Here is an 18037-nt window from a genome sequence, read left to right as displayed (position 1 = left end):
GTTTCTCTGCTTTGGAGCCTGTCCTGGAACTCTATCTGTAGCCCAGGCTGGTATCAGACTCTTTCCCCAAAGGTAGTAACAGTGGCTAGTGCAATGCTTTACCTTCCAAAAGGGCTTTTTATTTTTATACCTGTCCTAAGCAAACACTGCCATTTAGATATTGTGATTTTCTTCTTTCTTGTCAGGAAGTTTGTATATCACCTACCTTTTGTTTTCACATTTGTTTTTATCCAGGGTTACTTTTGCCATGTTTTTGGTTTTTATCCTTCAAGCTACCTGGACCTCACAGTATTTTGTGTGTCTCAATTTATCATAAGACAAATCTCAGCTCTAAAATTGCTGAGTTTTAGAGGATATATGATTTCGATTTTTTTGTAATCATTCATAGTTTGATCTCTAGCTACTGGATGGGGAAGTACCTGCTGTTCTCAGTGTCCTCACCAACACATATTCTCTTATCTTTCTTGACCTTCACTCTTAGAGAGGGAAGTGGCATATAGGCCTTTTCAGAGCTGTCCTATGATGTGGTTTTCAGGATAAGCACATTAATTTGGTGTCTTTTTGTGTTTTCTATTTTTGAAGGTTTTGGGACATCTTCACCTTTAAATCCAGCACCCTCAGCCTTCAAATTTGGTATCCCATCATCCTCTTCTGGACTTTCTCAAACTTTTACAAGCACTGGAAATTTTAAATTTGGAGATCAGGGAGGATTCAAATTAGGCACTTCATCAGACTCTGGGTCTACAAACTCCATGAATACAAACTTTAAGTTTTCCAAACCAACTGGAGATTTTAAATTTGGAGTGTCTTCTGATTCCAAACCTGAAGAAATTAAAAATGACAGCAAGAATGATCATTTTAAGTTTGGACTGACTTCTGGCTTAAGCAACCCAGCTTCTTCAGCTCCATTTCAGTTTGGGGTATCTACTCTTGGGCAGCAAGAAAAGAAAGAGGAGCTCCCAAAGTCTTCATCTGCAGGCTTTAGCTTTGGTGCAGGTGTTAGTAACCCTCCCACTGCTGCTACTGACACCACAGTGACCTCAGATAACAAGAGTGGCTTCAATTTTGGACCCATAGAAACTAAGGGTGTCTCGGTGACCCCTTTCACATACAAGACAACAGAAGCAAAGAAAGAAGATTCTTCTGTCACCAAAGGCGGGTTCACTTTTGGTAAAGTAGAGTCTGCCTCAATGTTTGTTTTGGGAAGGACAGAGGAGAAACAGCAAGAACCTGTTACTTCTACTTCTCTGGTATTTGGAAAGAAAGCTGACAATGAGGAGCCAAAGTGTCAACCAGTATTTTCCTTTGGAAATTCGGAGCAAACCAAAGATGAGAGTTCTTCCAAGCCAACATTTAGTTTCAGTGTGGCAAAACCATCTGTGAAAGAGTCGGAGCAGCTAGCCAAGCCCACGTTTTCGTTTGGAAATCAAACCAGTACTACAACTGGTAAGTACTAAAAAACTGTTTTTTATAAGTTGGGTTTAGAAGTCTTGAGGGAAAGAGCTCAGACTTTTCTGTTTTAATTGAACCAAATACCCATGGCTGTATTTTTGTGAAATACAGCTGTAATAGAAAGTGCAAGATGGGACACTTTATATATATGTCTTTCTATCATTTGGACATTATAATTAAAATTGATGCATTTTATGTTAAGTTTTTGTTTATAAGTATAATCACTTGTAAACAATCACTCATGGATAATGAATCAAAGCATTTGAGAAACATAGGCAGTAAATATAATTAAACTCTAAGAAAACAGATAATTTTGAGAACTAAGAAAGGGGGAGGGTAAAAAAAAAACATTAAAAAGCTAAAGAAGATTGTTGAAGTAAAGCTGTCTGGTCGGTGGAGTAGTAGGAAGAACATCATCTAGAAAGCCTGACTACTGTAATGGGGTTTCCCAGAGCAGTGCAATGACAGACAGCTGCATTTATAGGGACTTTGAAATTAAATGGTCTAGGGAAATGTTAGAAGATTGACGTGAGTATTTTCTGAATGTAAAATAAGACACTGAGGCTGGAGCTATGCATACTGCTCTTTAAAGAGGATACAAGTTTGGATCCCAGCACCCATTTTAGGTGGCTCAGAACTGCCTGTAACTCCAGCTTCAGAGAGATTTGATGCCTACACACATTCGGTTAAAAATTAAGTTAAAAGGACACTGGTCTTAAAAATGGAAATGACTGAGCTAGCTCTGAAGTCAGTGGTAAAGAGAATACTCTCAAAGACTTGGGCAAAGCCCTGGGTTTTATTCCCAGCATCAAACAGTGCCCTACAAATGCAATAATCTTGAACCATTTTGTAACTAGCCAGATTCAATCAGACATAAAACCAAAATGTAGCTATTTTCAGACATGCAAAGATTGTAAATTGGATACTTTCATTAACACCTTTGAAAAGTAATTTGGAAACACTCAATGAATTATTAACCCCCAAATGAGAAATTCACATAGCCACTGAGCAGTTTTTATATTTAGTTGGAAATTTGTAAACAGGCTGCTCCCCCCACCAAAAAACACCAGAATTAAAATTACTTGTCATTTGATCAGATTTGACCTTACCTTCACCTATAGCATGTTGTGCAGCATTGGAGCTCTGAGATATTGGGAAAGTGGAAAGGAAAGCTTGCTGGGTTATAGATTCATGTTTACCATGTAAAAATCTAAAGGTTCCCTCCAAGTTGACAATCAGTAGTTGTACAGCATAAACATGACTTGTATGTTCTAAGTGTTCTAATTTACAATGGTGATAATGCTGAGCATAGAAAATGAACCCATTCCTGGGGGAAAAGTATTTCTCCTGTTCGCCTCATTTCAGTTCTTAGATTTTATACATCTTGTCAAGCTAAGCTACTTCTGAAATTTGTAGGAAAAGTGAATGGACAAGGAATTTGAGAATGGCATGCAGGCACTAATTAACAATCTGATGACAGTGTCAGCCAAGGAAATAGATGTGTACATTGCTAATTTAGAGTGCCACAAGTGTGACATTGTGCACTAGTTAGCAGGAGTTAGCAAATGCTGAGGTCCAGTCAGTATTGTGAGGAGGTTAACTGGTTGATTTGTTCATGTGGATAAATTTCTGCTGCTGTAAAATGACAAACGGTATGATCAGACACATAAAAGTACACCTCGTTTCTTCTATCAGGATTTGGTTTCTGAATACAAAGTCAAGTTAGATTTGGATGTGAGGCGCCGTGTATTTCTTATTAAATTTATATATATAGCCACAGGACTTTTTATTTGAATGTTTGAAGGTCTTTGTCTAAAGAGAAAATCCATAAATCATAAAAGGTAGACACTTTGACATTTCAAAGTGTTAATAAATGTTTATTTGATGAGTCAAACTATATAAAAATAATCTTAGTTTATATAATAGGAACATTTTGTTAGACAATTTGTTCTTAAGGATTTATGTTTGTTTCTCAATTATTGTTTTACAGATCAAGGTGTAGCAAAGCCAGTGTTTAGCTTCTTAAATAGCAGTTCCTCTAGCTCCAGCGCACCAGCCACTTCATCCAGTGGTGGCATATTTGGTAGTTCCACCTCTTCCTCCAACCCTCCTGTGGCAGCCTTTGTGTTTGGACAGGCCAGCAATCCTGTCAGCAGCTCTGCCTTCGGGAACTCTACAGAGTCCAGTACATCTCAGTCTTTGTTATTTCCTCAAGATAGCAAGCCAGCCACCACATCCAGCACCGGCTCAGCTGCCCCTCCATTTGTGTTTGGATCAGGAGCCAGCAGTAACAGTACTGCATCTTCCGGGTTCAGTTTTGGAGCTACCACATCAAGCTCTTCAGGTAACTTAGTGATGGGGGAGAGTAGGTTTTGTAGTTGAATTGTTTTTGCTGTAAAGTGTGACAGTTGTAGCACATTCTTGGAGGTTATAATCTTGATCAAGTGGCATTTGAGTGCCTCTAAGTCACCCATATCTAGAATATTGTAAGTTTTCACCTGTGGAGAAATAATGCAGTTCATATTGATGCAGTTCATAATAATGTTCAGGTTGAATATATTTAACTTTTAAACTTTTTTTAACTTTTATTTCATGCGCATTGGTATAATGATGTCAGATTCTCTGGAACTGGAGTTACAGACAGCTGCGAGCTGCCATGTGGGTGCTGGGAATTGAACCTGGGTCCTGGAAGAGCAGTCAGTGCTCTTAACCACTGAGCCATCTTGCCAGCCTATGAATATATTTAACTCTTAAGAATAATGTTTTCAAGCTGGGCATGGTAGTGAATGCCTTTAATCCCAGCACTCAAGAGGGAGAGGCAGGTAGATCTTTGAGTTTAAGGCCAGCCTGGTCTAGAGAGTGAGTTCTAGGACAGCAAGGCTACACAGAGAAACCCTGTCTCAAAAAAGAAAGATCAAAACAAAAAAACTGATTTTTAGGAAAAATATGTAATTTTTCCAAGTTGCCTTTTGAAATGTCAAATTCTGATGCAGCCAGATAATGATAGTGATTGTATTGGATATGAATTCTCATACAGTGACCTATAGGTCACATAAAAGTGTTGTTAGTTGTTTTTTGCTCTTTTGGGGTGCCTCCCAGCTCCCAAATAAATCACACAGAAGCTTATTTTTACTTATAATTGCCTCGCCTTAGCTTGGCTTGTTTCTTGCCAGCTTTTCTTAACTTATCCAGACTACCTTTTGCTTCTGGGCTTTTTCCTTTTCTTCTTGTGTATCTTATTTTCACTCTTACTTTGTGGCTGGCTGGCCCCCAACCTCTTCCTCCCCTTGTTCTCTCCTCGCTCCTCCTCTTCCTCATTTCTCCTCCTATTTATATTCTCTGCCTACCAGCCCCACTATCCTTGCTCCTGCCTCTTTATTGGCCGTTCTGCTCTTTATGAGACTATCAGGTGTTAAAGATCACAGCTTCACAGTTAATCAACTGTAGCATAAACAAAAGCAACACATCTTTACATCATTAAACAAATATTCCACAGCATAAACAAAAGTAACACACCTTGAAATAATATTCCCCAACATATAAGATAGATCATTTTAGAAAGAAATTGTTGGGCTTGAGAGATGGCTCAGTGTTTAAGAGCATTGCCTGCTCCTCCAAAGGTCCTGAGTTCAATTCCCGACAACCACATGGTGGCGCATAACCATCTATCTGTAATGAGGTCTGGTGCCCTCTTCTGGCGTGCACAGACACACAGGATATTTCATACTAAATAAATCAATAAATGAAAAGAATTTTAAAAAAAATTGTTGAGCCTAAGTTGCTAAGTGAGTTCCAAGCTAGCCTGAGGAACAGTGTAAGACTCCGTCTTAAGTACACCCCTTCTTCTAGTAGAAGGTTGTTGGTGGCAAAGGTAGAGTTTAAAGTTTTTGTTACATTAGTGCATGTTTTAGAAAATAGTGTCATTGTTCTAATCATTCAATGCTTGTGATCGAGGTAAGAGCCTGTAAAGTGGTCTGAAATTAGTTTGTGGGTTTGCAGAGCTTCTCAAGAGCAATCCCACTACAAACCTTGATGTTGTTGATTTATTTTTTCGCTCAGGATCCTCCTTTGTATTTGGCACTGGACATTCAGCACCATCTGCCAGTCCAGCATTTGGTGCTAACCAGACCCCAACGTTTGGACAAAGTCAAGGTGCCAGCCAACCGAACCCTCCAAGCTTTGGCTCTATATCGTCTTCAACATCGTTGTTTTCTGCTGGTTCCCAGCCCGCAGCACCACCTACTTTTGGGGCAGTGTCAAGCAGCAGCCAACCTCCTGTGTTTGGGCAGCAGCCTAGTCAGTCTGCATTTGGCTCTGGGACAGCTCCCAATTCCAGTAAGTTGTGTAATGACTCGTGGAATCTATACTTTGAGTCTGGTGTCTGTTTTTTTTTTTGTCGTTGTTGTTGTTGTTTTGTTTTTTTTTTTAATTTTGAAACCATGTGCATCTTATTTTCTGATGTTTTAGACTTAACACAATAGTGAAGTAATGTTTACCTACAAACATTACAGCATTTGATGGCATTAAAGTATATTTAAAACATTTCTTCCTCTGACTTAGGTATGGGTTGTTTCACCCTGTTTTCCTGTAGGCTGCAGTGGAACAGTGTTTTGATTTCCTTTGGGAAATTTCACCTTACTTGTGCTTAGTTGCTTCACAGCATTTGGATAATGCTGCTAGTTACCTCTCATATCTCATCGAAAGTTCTTGTGGCTTTTTAAATACAACTTATTACACTGTATTTTAGTGCTGTATTTTCTCAGAATTGTACCCTTTGATTGTTCTAATTGAAATATGAGCTCATGAAAAGGTTACAAACATGAAAGTCATCTAATATGGACATTTGCATGTGTGTACAGACAACTGGAGGACACATGTGATCAGGGGCCATTTTGATCACAGTCCTCTCTCTTCACTCTAATGGTGATTGCTGCTCTGTCCTTTGGACTCTTGTTTCCTGACACCTAGAAAATAAAAGTTTTGCCTGGTAACTTATCTATACAAGTGGCCTCATGTTGGATGCAGTCTTGCTTCTTTGGCTCTTAAATTTTACATGTAGCGCTGTTGAATGTGGTTTTGTCACTGTTGCAGAGTGAATCACTGAATGGCAGCCTATTCATTTGGTGTTGGGTCTTAGCATCAGTTTTGGCTGTTTGGAAATGCTATTTTGCATGTTGTAGAGTAGAGGATATTGATCTTGGAGCATATGTGTTTCTCTTGGTGCACTCTGAATAGAAAGTTAAACCTTATATTTGAAAAGGTATTTATTTATTGCTAACTTCCTGCTGGGGGTACCAGTTCTCATGCTGCTACTGTTGGGTGGTAAGTCTCATATTTGGGTTATATGCATTTTCTATTTTTGTGAATTCTGAGTATTCTGTCCTTTAGTAGTTTTTTTTTTTTTTGTTGTTGTTGTTGTTGTTATTGGTTTGTAAGGTTCATCTTACTTTTGTTTGGCTATTGGTTAGGGTTCATCATTCTGGAGTTTGTACTTAGGTCATGTGTACTTTAAAATTTCTGTTTTGTGGCAGCCCTGGCTGACCTGAAACTGGCTCTTAGACCCAGGCTGGCTTTGAACTCACATAGATTCTTTCCCCTCTGCATCCTGAGTGCTGGGACGAGAGGCGTGCGTTTATCACGCCTTGCTAAGATCTTAATTTTTCCCGTTTAATATGTCTAGGTCAAAGTCTATCTTAAACAATATTGTGTCATTAATGGGATATTTCTGCTTAATTTGTATAGGTTCTGTTTTCCAATTTGGCAGCAGCACTACAAATTTCAACTTCACAAATAATAATCCATCAGGAGTGTTCACATTTGGTGCAAATCCCAGCACGCCTGCAGCCTCAGCCCAGCCCTCAGGTTCAGGGGGCTTCCCATTCAGCCAGTCTCCAGCGTCATTTACATTGGGGTAAGAGATGATTTTATTTCATTGAGAATTTACACTGGTAAAGATGTGTCTGTTTCTAGCAGTAAATCAGGCAGTAATATAGTTAGGGTAATAGTAAATATTACCTAGTATCAGTTTATGATATTGTAATTTTGGGGATTAAATTATAATCTGAAACAGGAGCAGCAAGTTATAGGCCAGGTATAGCAGAAGGTGTTTGCTTGTAACAACAGCATTTTCCTCACTTCTTCCCATTTTGTTGCTGGTTGTGTTAAGTGGTTATGAGTTCTCTGTCCTGAGCGTCATGTAACATCATAATGTTTTATTTTCACAGGTCAAATGGGAAAAATATGTTCTCTTCTTCCGGGACTTCAGTTTCTGGTCGCAAGATAAAGACTGCTGTTAGACGCAGGAAATAAAGGTCACAAAGGTGTTATACCCAACCGTTTATCAGCAGCGAGTGCCTGCTTTCAGATACTGGATTGTACTACATGCTGGGCTTATCGGAAGTCAGATCTGTCCAAGGACTTCTTTAATTTTGGAATTGCCCTCATTTTTCTTTACGGGAGTCCCATTCCCGTATCTCATTCTCTTTTGAAAATAGCTAGACTGATGACTGACTGATTCTTCAGCAAAAACATTTTATGACCCAGCACATTATTCACTGATTGGCATAGTCTGGCTGTACCCAGGAATAGAGCCTGCACGGTGAATGGCTTTGTATAGATCCTGTCTGCACCGCTATGTGCGTTGATAAAGCGTTAATGGAACGCATTGAAATTGTAATTATATCTGGGGAATTCTGTATAGATTAGAATCCTGTATAGATTAGAGGACTTTGAGATGAATGATTTCTATGCGGAGTTTGTGGTGGTGTATGTGTGAAGTGAGTTGGATGTATTGTGCACAGAAAAATTCTGATAGAGAAAGCCTGATTAAAGAATGGTCCATGCTAAGGACTTGTTAGATCTAGTTCATTCTCCATTTAATAAGTATATGCTATTTCTATATTTTCATTCTATCGACTGTCTTGCCTTTTTCATTATTTTATTATGAAACTTCTGTAAATACAATATTGTTTCTGTACTTTTTGGCATAACATAAATCTGTGAACTTGAAATTTTAATTTTGTGTTAGACATATTTTTGTTGTTTGTTTAGTCTTGTGTCAGATTTTATTATGTAAATCCCATTATTCAAAGTTGCCTAAATCCATTTGGAAATCTTTAAAAAAAAATTGGGGATTCTTAAAGTTGAATTTATTGGCTTTTCTGATCCAGTTTTGTTTGGACCAAAAACCAGTATTGTACAAAGTATTAAGCATATATTTTTATATTTACTGAAATGGACTGTGGTGACTTTGGATAATAAGGAAAAGTTTAATATTAAAGCCATGTTTATTACAGTATAATTAACATGTTAAACCATGGGATAAATGCCATCAATAAAACTTTATGAAGCACGTTTCGCTAACAGTTCTCATAGTGGAGGCACATAATATTAGTGGGAAGGGTGGTTGATTAGAAATCCCAAAGAGTATAATCAGGCAAGGCCCAAGAGTTACCAGAGTTTGCAGTCTACAGAAGAGCCCCTGCATTCTGCCTGCTGCTATCTTTAATTTGTATGTATACAAATTAAATTTTTAAATTAATTTTTAAAGCACGCCTTTAAAAGTTGAAGGTAAGCATACAACCCTTTCTGTTTGTATTGCTAGCTTCCCTGCTAGATACCTAAACAATGTTCATTGCTTATACTCTTGGAGATATGTCTCAGGCATTCTGAAAGCTTATAACATTGTAATGGGCCTTTTACTGCATTACTTGAATGACTAGACTTTTTGCTCACTTAAGGTCCAGGAAAGAACTCTTGGGCCAGCACATCTTACTTTTGTCTTTAGTGTAATTAGGATTGGCATTTATTGTTAGTTTGTGCTTAATTTGCCCCACTTCAGGTTAGTTGAGTTTAATTTACATTGAGAATTTCTAATGCTTTGTCCTCATGAAAAAAGTGTTTTTCTAACTAAAATAGCTTAGGCTATCATCACATACTGATATGAGGGTAGAGTTTTGTTTTTCTAATATTCTCCTTAACATTTATCTGATTTAAGCTTGATTGGAGTCTGGTGAATGCTGGAAGAGGTAACTGGGAACCTGTCTGACCTCACAGTGACCTTGGAGTCCAGTTCTTAGGCATTATCTAGGTCCAAGCAGTGGTTTAATAGGGCATATCCCTTTTCTCTAAAATGTGTAGGAAATAGTTTTACTTTTAGTATCTCCCCCATTACACACACTTTAAAAAGCAGTTTACTAAATTCCTACTAACTCTGGTTTATATGAAAATTGGGGATCTTTTGGTTCTTCAGAGTCTGCAAGACTGTTAAGATCTTGAGACTTTTGATTCTTGGGCTGCATGTAGCTTTACCAGTCTCGGTGGCAGCGGAGCTGTACTCCTCTGGCCCAGCAATGGTAAACTCTTCATTGTACCGGCTGGGATTGAGAGTGCTTATTATTAGTGGGATGTGTAAATGTACATTTTAGGGGATATTCCCAGAGACTGACAGACTGGCTTTGGATAACAATCCTTTTCTAACTCTGTCAGGTCTGTGGATATCAATTTAAGCACTTAGGTGCTAGGTTGCGTGTAGTTATTATAATTTCAGGCCTTAAGGAAAAAAGTATAATTCAAACAACTGAAATTCCTTTTTTTAAATTAATAATGAAAAAATTTTTATTAATATAGCATTTTATTAAAGTGATTTTTTTTTTACAAAGTAGTAAAGATTTAACTTGGGAATAACTTGTTTTTATTGTTAGCATATCCTTCTTGGGCCTTGTATGAAGCTTAAAATTCAATGGAAATTATTGAGGGGGTAAATGAACAGATACTCACTTGATATACTCCAAAGACCAAGAATGATTCAACGAGTTCTAGAAAGGGTAGCATCTTTAATGGAAACTGTTTGCTATAACATTGAAAAATGAGGATGGTGAAGACCTTCTAGATAGCAACTATATTTGTAGTATAGAACTGTGTCATTCCCCCTCCCCTCCAAAATCCACTGTAGCCCCCAAATGCAGTTTGTAGATTGGCTTAGAACAGTAAATTGTCTGGAGCAATACTTCAACCAGGCTGCATTAAACAGTTTGCACACATGCCTTTAAATTTTTTTTCAAGACAGGGTTTCTCTATAGCTTCTGAGTCTGTCCTGGAACTAGCTCTTGTAGACCAGGTCGGTCTGGAACAACAGCGATCCATCTGCCTCCCAAGTGCTAGGATTAAAGGCTTGCACCACCAATGCAGCCATGCCCTTTAATTTCTAAAGATAGGGTCTTATACTGTAGCCCAGGGTGGCCTTAAATTTGCATCAGTATTCTTGTGTCAACCTCGAGTTGTGGGTTTACAGTTAACATGTCCAAATTCAAGTAAATGTAATTTTTGAGGAAGGTGGCCCATAAGAACTGGTTTGTAAAGGCTTTTCCCATTAAGATGGAGTTTAAATTTAGTTATCCGATTGTTGTAATGGCTCCAAGTACCTACCAGTAAGTTTAACCTGAAGTAGCATTCATTTGCAGGTAACTTTTTAGACATAATTTTTTCATAGGTGTTTAGATAGTGTAGGGTCTTGCATATTCAAGGCAAGTGGTAGCTCCCTGAAGCACCCCTCCAGCCCCATTAGTTTAATTTAGGAAAACTTGTCAAAGAAACAGACAAACACAGATAACACTGTTGACTTATTTATTGAGACAAAAATACAAATTGGTGACATACAAACATTAAAAATAGAATGGTGACTTTTGTTTATAGGTGGGTCATTAGATACTGTTTGCAAGGGAAGCCTTTCTAAAGTGAACTACAAGGAAATCTGCACATACCAGCTGAAATGAGGAACTTCACCCAGGCATGAGTAAGGACTTTGGCCTTTGGTTATGTGAATAAAGAAGCTGAAACAGTACTTGTTGGAGTTTATGAATACTGTTAATTTAGGCATTGTCCTCAAACAATGAGAAACTTTAATTGTCCCACCACCTTCTAAATAGCAAGTGTAAAATTTCAACTCCTTCTCTTTGCCAGAAACAGTAGTGTAAGTGAAACACTTAAAGTTAAAACTTTTAGGATCTCCTTCTTGGAGAAGTAGGGGAGAATTAAGCCAGTGCTAGAAAAGGAGTTGGGCAATGCTTTAGAATACTGTCTACTGTCATGTGTTTATGGTCAGTTATCTCAGTTTTCCTACCTAGAAGGTGGAACAAGATCTAGCCAATGATGGCTGAGACGTTCTCACTGCCTAAAATCTCTTCCCAGTTGTCTGGATTGGATGGTAATGCATCAACAAGACTCCAATCCTAAGGTTTCATGCTCATTAAAAACACATCTTCATTTCTGGCCTTTTACAGCTTCAGCATGAGACATAGGAAATCAGTATTTCTGTAATTGAATACACTCATGTTCTGCGAAGGAAGCTCCACTTTACAACCCTATGAAGAAGAAACATGCCAGGTTCCCTTTTTTCCTTTTTATTTCAACTCTTGAGATTTCTTCCCCAAAGGGAACTTAGTTTGAGGTTTTATTGTAGAGGCAAAGCAATACTTTTATCTTGCCATCTATATGGCACAGCTTGAATCCACAGCTGGATCTAAGTAACTTGCCCAAAGCAAATTACAGTATTTAAACTAAGAAATTATTTTACTGCACAAATAAAAATACCCTCAGTAAAAACTACAATAATCAAATACTCTAGATCTGGGTGGATGAAGCACATTTCAACTTAAAATTTCCTCATCAGTGGCAAAAGTAGTGTCCGTACCAATTTCCTGATCTGTAGTGTAAGAGTTTGAAGAGCCATCAGGTCTTGCCAGAGCCACAACCAAGTCCTCTCTATGTGCTGCTCTTAACAAGTAATAGGGTTTTTTTGGATTTAATGTAAAATTATTTTTAGAAATCATGGTTTATGAACTTTTACAATAAGCTATTAGATTCTTAAAGTGTCTGTAGACAGTAAATGCTTTTTCAGTTTTAAATGTCAAAGAAAAGCTCACTGATAGTTGATACAATAATATAACACATGGCTTATTCTTGCTTTTTAAAACCAAGGAACAAAGATTGATCTCTTGTACAATACAATTTAGTGTTTCTTGAGAAAATCACATAGAAGAACGAGTAAGAATAAAGTTTAAACTATAAAATGTACAGCGAGCTAACTGGGACACAACAAAAGCACACAGACATAAACCCGATAATGTTGCACCAACAGCAAAGTACAATGACTATACGCAAAAGTTTGCTTTAATATTTTCCCCCAAATTTCATCTCTAGCAGGCTCAAAATGAGCTTAAAGACGCTAGAATAATGTCTGGAGATGATATTCTGTCTTACATTAGAGAGAACAATTTATCATGGGAAAACTAATATTTCACAGGCTGCTAGTATTTATTACAAAACACTGGAACTCTTTTAATACCTTGATGTTTTGACAGTCATGGAACTGTACAGAATATAGTTAGGAATTTGCTTGTACAGAAATAGAATCTACAGGTACATTTAGAACACTGGAGCGCAAACACTGGGAATGTTTGAATGTTTTCCCCCCCTATTTATAGTTGGATGTTAGGGCACATGAATTCTAAGCTGAATTTACATTGAAAAATCACATCCCCATGCCCGCTCTACCCTCACAGAAGGCAGTCACTAACTTACCTTTTTTTTAAATATAAATGATATGACAATATATTTTCATCATCATCACAAAAGTTCTTGCCTCCAAATACATAAGCAGTAAGAAGCTATAAAATCCCACCACTACTGCAGTGAATTCTAGAACAACATGGAAGTATGACGTGAGGGACTGGTAGGCCTTCCTCACTAGCCCTTTTCTCCAATACCTACCATGGAGCCAGTGGGATGTTGAGTTGATGGTCTTTTTCAATGCCCACATAAAACAACTTCCCTAAGAAGAGTTGTGGGAGTTATGTAGGTGTTTATATGTAGGTGTTTATAAAACACAACTGGACATTTTCACTCCAGGATAAGCCAAAAGAAAATGGAGAATTTAAAGCTGAAAGTCCTTCCAGCAAATTTTGGTTATCTTAAATGCTAAAGTATGTATTTGTCTATATTGATTAAAACCATTTGCTTTGTTATCCTACAAATATTTAACACTTGAATTTAATAGGTTTTCCTTCTGGAAAGTTCCTGGGTAAGTAGAGTCAACACTTTCAGAACAGTCTCCTGCATCACAATGTAGTGACTGCTCTAATTTTTAAAATCACCAATTAATGTAACCTAGAGATACTGATGGCCTTAATACATAATTTAGACTTGTCATTATTATTCCAAAGAGTGGAATTCTGGGCTCTGGGGCATCATCTGACTCCATTTCTTTTTACCACTATGGTTCCTGCTACAATGTCATAGGCTGTTCGATTATGCTGAAAAAACAGTAGTGTGATGAAAGCAGGGAAAAAAGAAGCAATAGAAAAATTCTTGATCAAAGCTCGTATGGTGGACCTAGAGGAAGCAAGCAGAAGCAGCACGTCAGGTCGTATGAGTCATTCCTGACTAGGTTTCTTGTTGCTGTCTCTACATTCAGAACACAGTTCAAACCTTTCACACAATACAGTGAAACTACTTACTCTGCTCCTAAAGAAAGCTTTCTAGAAGACTACAACTTTGACGTGCATGGCTTTAAATACCTCGGGACATCAACAAGGAGACAGCACACCTACTTTCTATTTTGTTAGAAGACAAGAACATCCCTTTTCCATAGTCACATATTCCCATGGGTTTCTAGAATCTTCTGAACTGGGTATGCTACTGCAGTCCTACTTTCTATTTTATCCGAAACACAATCTATTCTTTTATCCATTTTCCTGTATGGGCTCCAGTAATTAGAAGTCTTAAAAGCTTTCAGTAATAGCTCAAAATGGAGAATTATCCTCACAATGTTAGTTTTGCCTGTCCGCGGCTGTGTGGACTTTGAATCCAAACTGGTTGGTTTTACATTCATTCTCTAATTACTAAAGCTCCACAGCTGTGAAAATGAGATCAAAAGGCTGCATTAAATTAATAAAATGCCTGGTATCTGAGAAGTGTTCAGTAAACAGTAACCATTATTGACTCATTAGAAGTAGTAGCCAGAGTTGGGCAATGGTGGTGCAACACCTGTAATCCCACTACTCAGGAGGGAGAGACAGGCAGATCTTTGTGAGTTTGAGGCCACCCTGGTCTACAGAGCGAGTTCCAAGACAGCCAGCGCTACACAAACTCTTGGGGGGAGGGGGGGAAGCTGAATGAAAACACAAAGTTCTAAGGCAATGTGTATATGCCAGCAAAATCTAGCCTAATTCTGGAGCTTGTTGTCTTAGTTCCCCTGAATCAGCCAAATTGTTTGATTCAAGTGATCACAGCTCACTCGCCTCCCCAGCTTCCATTGCCACTGCACCCTCATTACAGGCATTATGGGTGCTACGTATAAGAGCTGGAGCCAGGAGAGGGTTGTGGTGGGTAGTTCACAGAGCCAGAGAAGAAAGCTAGGCACAGGGCACTGAAAACACCCAAGTATCTTCTCATTGCGACACTTTTCATAGAATCATTTTGAACATTTATGCCAAAGGCAATGAGACACACACAAACTTCCATGTAAGTCCATATGATTACAGTGTATACGATGAAGAAAAAGACCAGTATTTTAAAACACTGTATAGAACCTGTAACTAGTGAATACTGAACACAATCCTGTGCCACTTAACGAACTCATTCTGAGGAATGTATGAATGATCCTGAGAATGCAATGATCAGTGCATTTCCAGAAGCTCAAGATACCTTGAAATTAGCATGTAGTAGAATCTTAATCACTTCTGAATATGCCATGTACAGTTGACATCATTATACAGTAGAAGATGACTTAACTGTACTCTTTTTGCAAGTAGATTAAGATAAGCAAAGAACTTACGTTGTGATGCTAACATTTGAGGAAGGAATCACTAAAACCCGACTTGGAGCAATGAGTACTGATGTATCACAGGTCACAACTCGAAGCCCTAGTAGGAACTTTCCTGGAGTAGCTCCCCCTGCTCCCCATATGCAAATTATCTAAGGAAAGAAGGACAATTTAAAGAAAATTAACTAAATCAATTTTAAAGATTAAATTTTTTTCTATTAAAATCACCCCATTCTTTATAAAAATGTCATGTCAGAGGGCCAGGTATGGTGGCACACATCTTTAGTCTCAGCACTTGGGAATAGAGGCAGGTAGGATCGGAAACTTGTATTCAAAGTCAGCCTGGTAAGCACAGTGAGTTCAAGTCAGAGAGGGCTACAGGGTGAGACCCTGTCTCAAAAATAAAGTTACACTGGATGTGCCAATTAGATAGAATCCTAGAAGCCCACTAACCAACCAGAGGCTGGGGAGAGATGACTGGCAAGTTTGGGATTAGGCCAGGCTACATAATGAGGCCCTGTCTTGACATACAAAACACTAAATAAAGGTTTGGCCTGATGGCACAAGGCCTGACATCCCAATTACTGGGTAGGCTGTGATTCAAGAAGTCCCAACTGCATTCAAGATCTGCCCTTGAACTCTGAGACATTTCTAAAAAGGGAAAAGAGGCTTGGCTTACCTAGCATGTGTGGCTCTGGGTTTGATCTCCAGTACCCACCCCTCTCCAATTAGTCATTAATGCATTTTTACAGTTTTTAAAAAATGTTCAATATCAAAATTATCTACTGTATTTTTTGGCTCATAGTTTATGAAGTTGTTTCACAAGTAAAAATATATTTCTATAACCAGTCTGTAAGTATATTTTTGGACCTAACCTATTTTATGAATGTAATTCTATTTCCAAAACTGAAAAACACAACAAAGCAATTATTAAATGTCTCTTTTCTAAAATTTAAGTTTTTACTTGAAAAATGTTAATTTAAAAAATTGTGAAAAAATACAAGTGTGTACAGATGCTCCAGAAATTCTCATTCTTTTTCTTGGCAGAAACCTAAAATTACACTATTAAAGCAGTATTTGCTTCAGTTGGCAGCTTACCTCATAGAAACAAACTAACAACCTGTATATAAGTGCCACAATCATCATTTTCTGCAAGTCTTCCATCGATGTGTCTTCATCAATTTCTTCTATTATATAGTGCATGGCAAACTTAGAGATGTCCCTGCACAAAGGAGAGTTTGGGGACAGATGAACTAGTTAGAGTTACCAGGTCAGTTGTGTCATTTTCCCCTGATCAGTCTAAGTCATAAGTTTTAAATGAAATTCTAAGCTGTTGGGTTCATGCCATCTAATTGTACAAAATACCTATGAGTTTATTCAACAAATAGCAATAAGTATATAAAAGCAAAAGGTGTGGTTGTTTGTACGTCAGTGGTAGAACACCGTAGAACAAGTAAGATGCCAGACCTGAGGACATGATGGTCAATGGTTTTGTCAACTTGAAATAAGATAGGGTCACCTGGGAAGAGGAAATCAATTGAGAAATGCCTCTATCAGACTGGCTTTTAGGCAAGTCTGTGAGGTATTTTCTTGATTAATGATTGATGTGGGAAGGGCCTAGCACACTGTGGGTGGTACCACCCCTAGGCAGGTGGTCCTGGGTGCTCTAAGAAAGTAGCTGAACAAAGCAGTAGACAGCATTCCTCCAGGGCTTCTTCTTTAGTTCCAGCCTTGATTTCCTGCTCTGACTTCCCTCAGTGGAACTACAAGCTATAAGATAATATAAACCCTTTTGATCATGGTGTTTATCACTGCAACAGAAGGCAGACTACGACAGCAAGGGAATGCTGAACGTCTCAGTTTCCACTGAGATTCTAACTAGCAAGGAGAATAGAATAAAGAATAATAAACTAGGATGCCAACTGTGTCAGGAAACAAGCACCACAGAAGACTGTTGTGCAGACTTCTCAGAAATGACATTTCCTACAACATAAAGAATGGGGAGAAGTCAGCCAGACCAAGAGGATGGAAGACACTTTAGAAAAAGACTGGCAGGAGAGAGCCTTGGAGCAAGTGATAGGGCCCCAATTTCTCTCTGTGTGGAGATTGTGTTAAGACTGGGCACCTGGGGGGCTGGAGAGATGGCTCAGCGGTTAAAAGCATTGCGTGCTCTTTCAAAGGACCCGAGTTCGATTCCCAGCAACCACATGGTGGCTCACAACCATCTGTAATGGGGTCTGGTGTCCTCTTCTAGCCTGCAGGCATATATGTAAACAGAATATTGTATCCATAATAAATAAATATTTAAAAAAAAAACTGGGCACCTGTTAAACTGTGTGATGAAATCAGTCAAAAGAAACCACAGTAGAGTGGAGAGGTAAAGTTCTCCAAATTGTCTTCTGACTTCCAAATAAAAATGTAAAATAAAGGCTGTGTTGGGGGTGAGGAGATGAGATAGGAAGGAATCACAGTAACACCTGACAAGGACTCTATAAGGTTTAACAACTGTAACTGTTAAACCTTTTCTCCCAATTCTGGCCTTAACTTGTCATAAACACAGTGTCTACCTCATGGTGGTGGTACTAAGGTTAACAAAACAAGTTCAATGTCTTGCACATAAGAAAAGGCTTAGTAAATAAGAGTCATTATCCTAATGATGTGGGAGTATCATATATCAATCTGTTGATTTCATTGGTTAAGTAATAAACAAACTGCTTGGGCTCATAGCTTAGAACATAGGTGGGTGGAGTAAACAGAACAGAA

General features: G+C 38.3%; 2 protein-coding genes across 3 annotated transcripts in view; one reads left to right on the top strand and one right to left on the bottom strand.

Annotated features, from left to right (window-relative positions):
- The window catches only part of Nup153 (nucleoporin 153), a 47339-nt gene extending 38535 nt beyond the window's left edge, over window positions 1–8804 (top strand). For both annotated transcript variants that reach the window (XM_026782995.1, XM_005355108.2), the window contains 5 exons: window positions 583–1446; window positions 3443–3796; window positions 5512–5787; window positions 7195–7363; window positions 7677–8804. In XM_026782995.1, the coding sequence (XP_026638796.1) occupies window positions 583–1446; window positions 3443–3796; window positions 5512–5787; window positions 7195–7363; window positions 7677–7761 (1748 nt within the window). In that variant the 3' untranslated portion in view covers window positions 7762–8804. The remainder of the gene's footprint in view (window positions 1–582; window positions 1447–3442; window positions 3797–5511; window positions 5788–7194; window positions 7364–7676) is intronic.
- Window positions 8805–11059: 2255 nt separating this feature from the next.
- Fam8a1 (family with sequence similarity 8 member A1) overlaps window positions 11060–18037 on the bottom strand; it is a 9930-nt gene continuing 2952 nt past the window's right edge. The window contains exons 3-5 of the mRNA XM_026783017.1: window positions 16373–16496; window positions 15287–15426; window positions 11060–13842 (exon numbers count right to left, since the gene is read on the bottom strand). Of these exons, the coding sequence (XP_026638818.1) occupies window positions 13698–13842; window positions 15287–15426; window positions 16373–16496 (409 nt within the window). The 3' untranslated portion in view covers window positions 11060–13697. The remainder of the gene's footprint in view (window positions 13843–15286; window positions 15427–16372; window positions 16497–18037) is intronic.

This window comes from Microtus ochrogaster, chromosome 16 (assembly GCF_000317375.1).
Source record: "Microtus ochrogaster isolate Prairie Vole_2 chromosome 16, MicOch1.0, whole genome shotgun sequence".
NCBI lineage: Eukaryota > Metazoa > Chordata > Mammalia > Rodentia > Cricetidae > Microtus > Microtus ochrogaster.
The sequence above is the reverse complement of the archived record's forward strand: the minus strand, read 5'-3'. Positions and strand labels throughout refer to the sequence as shown.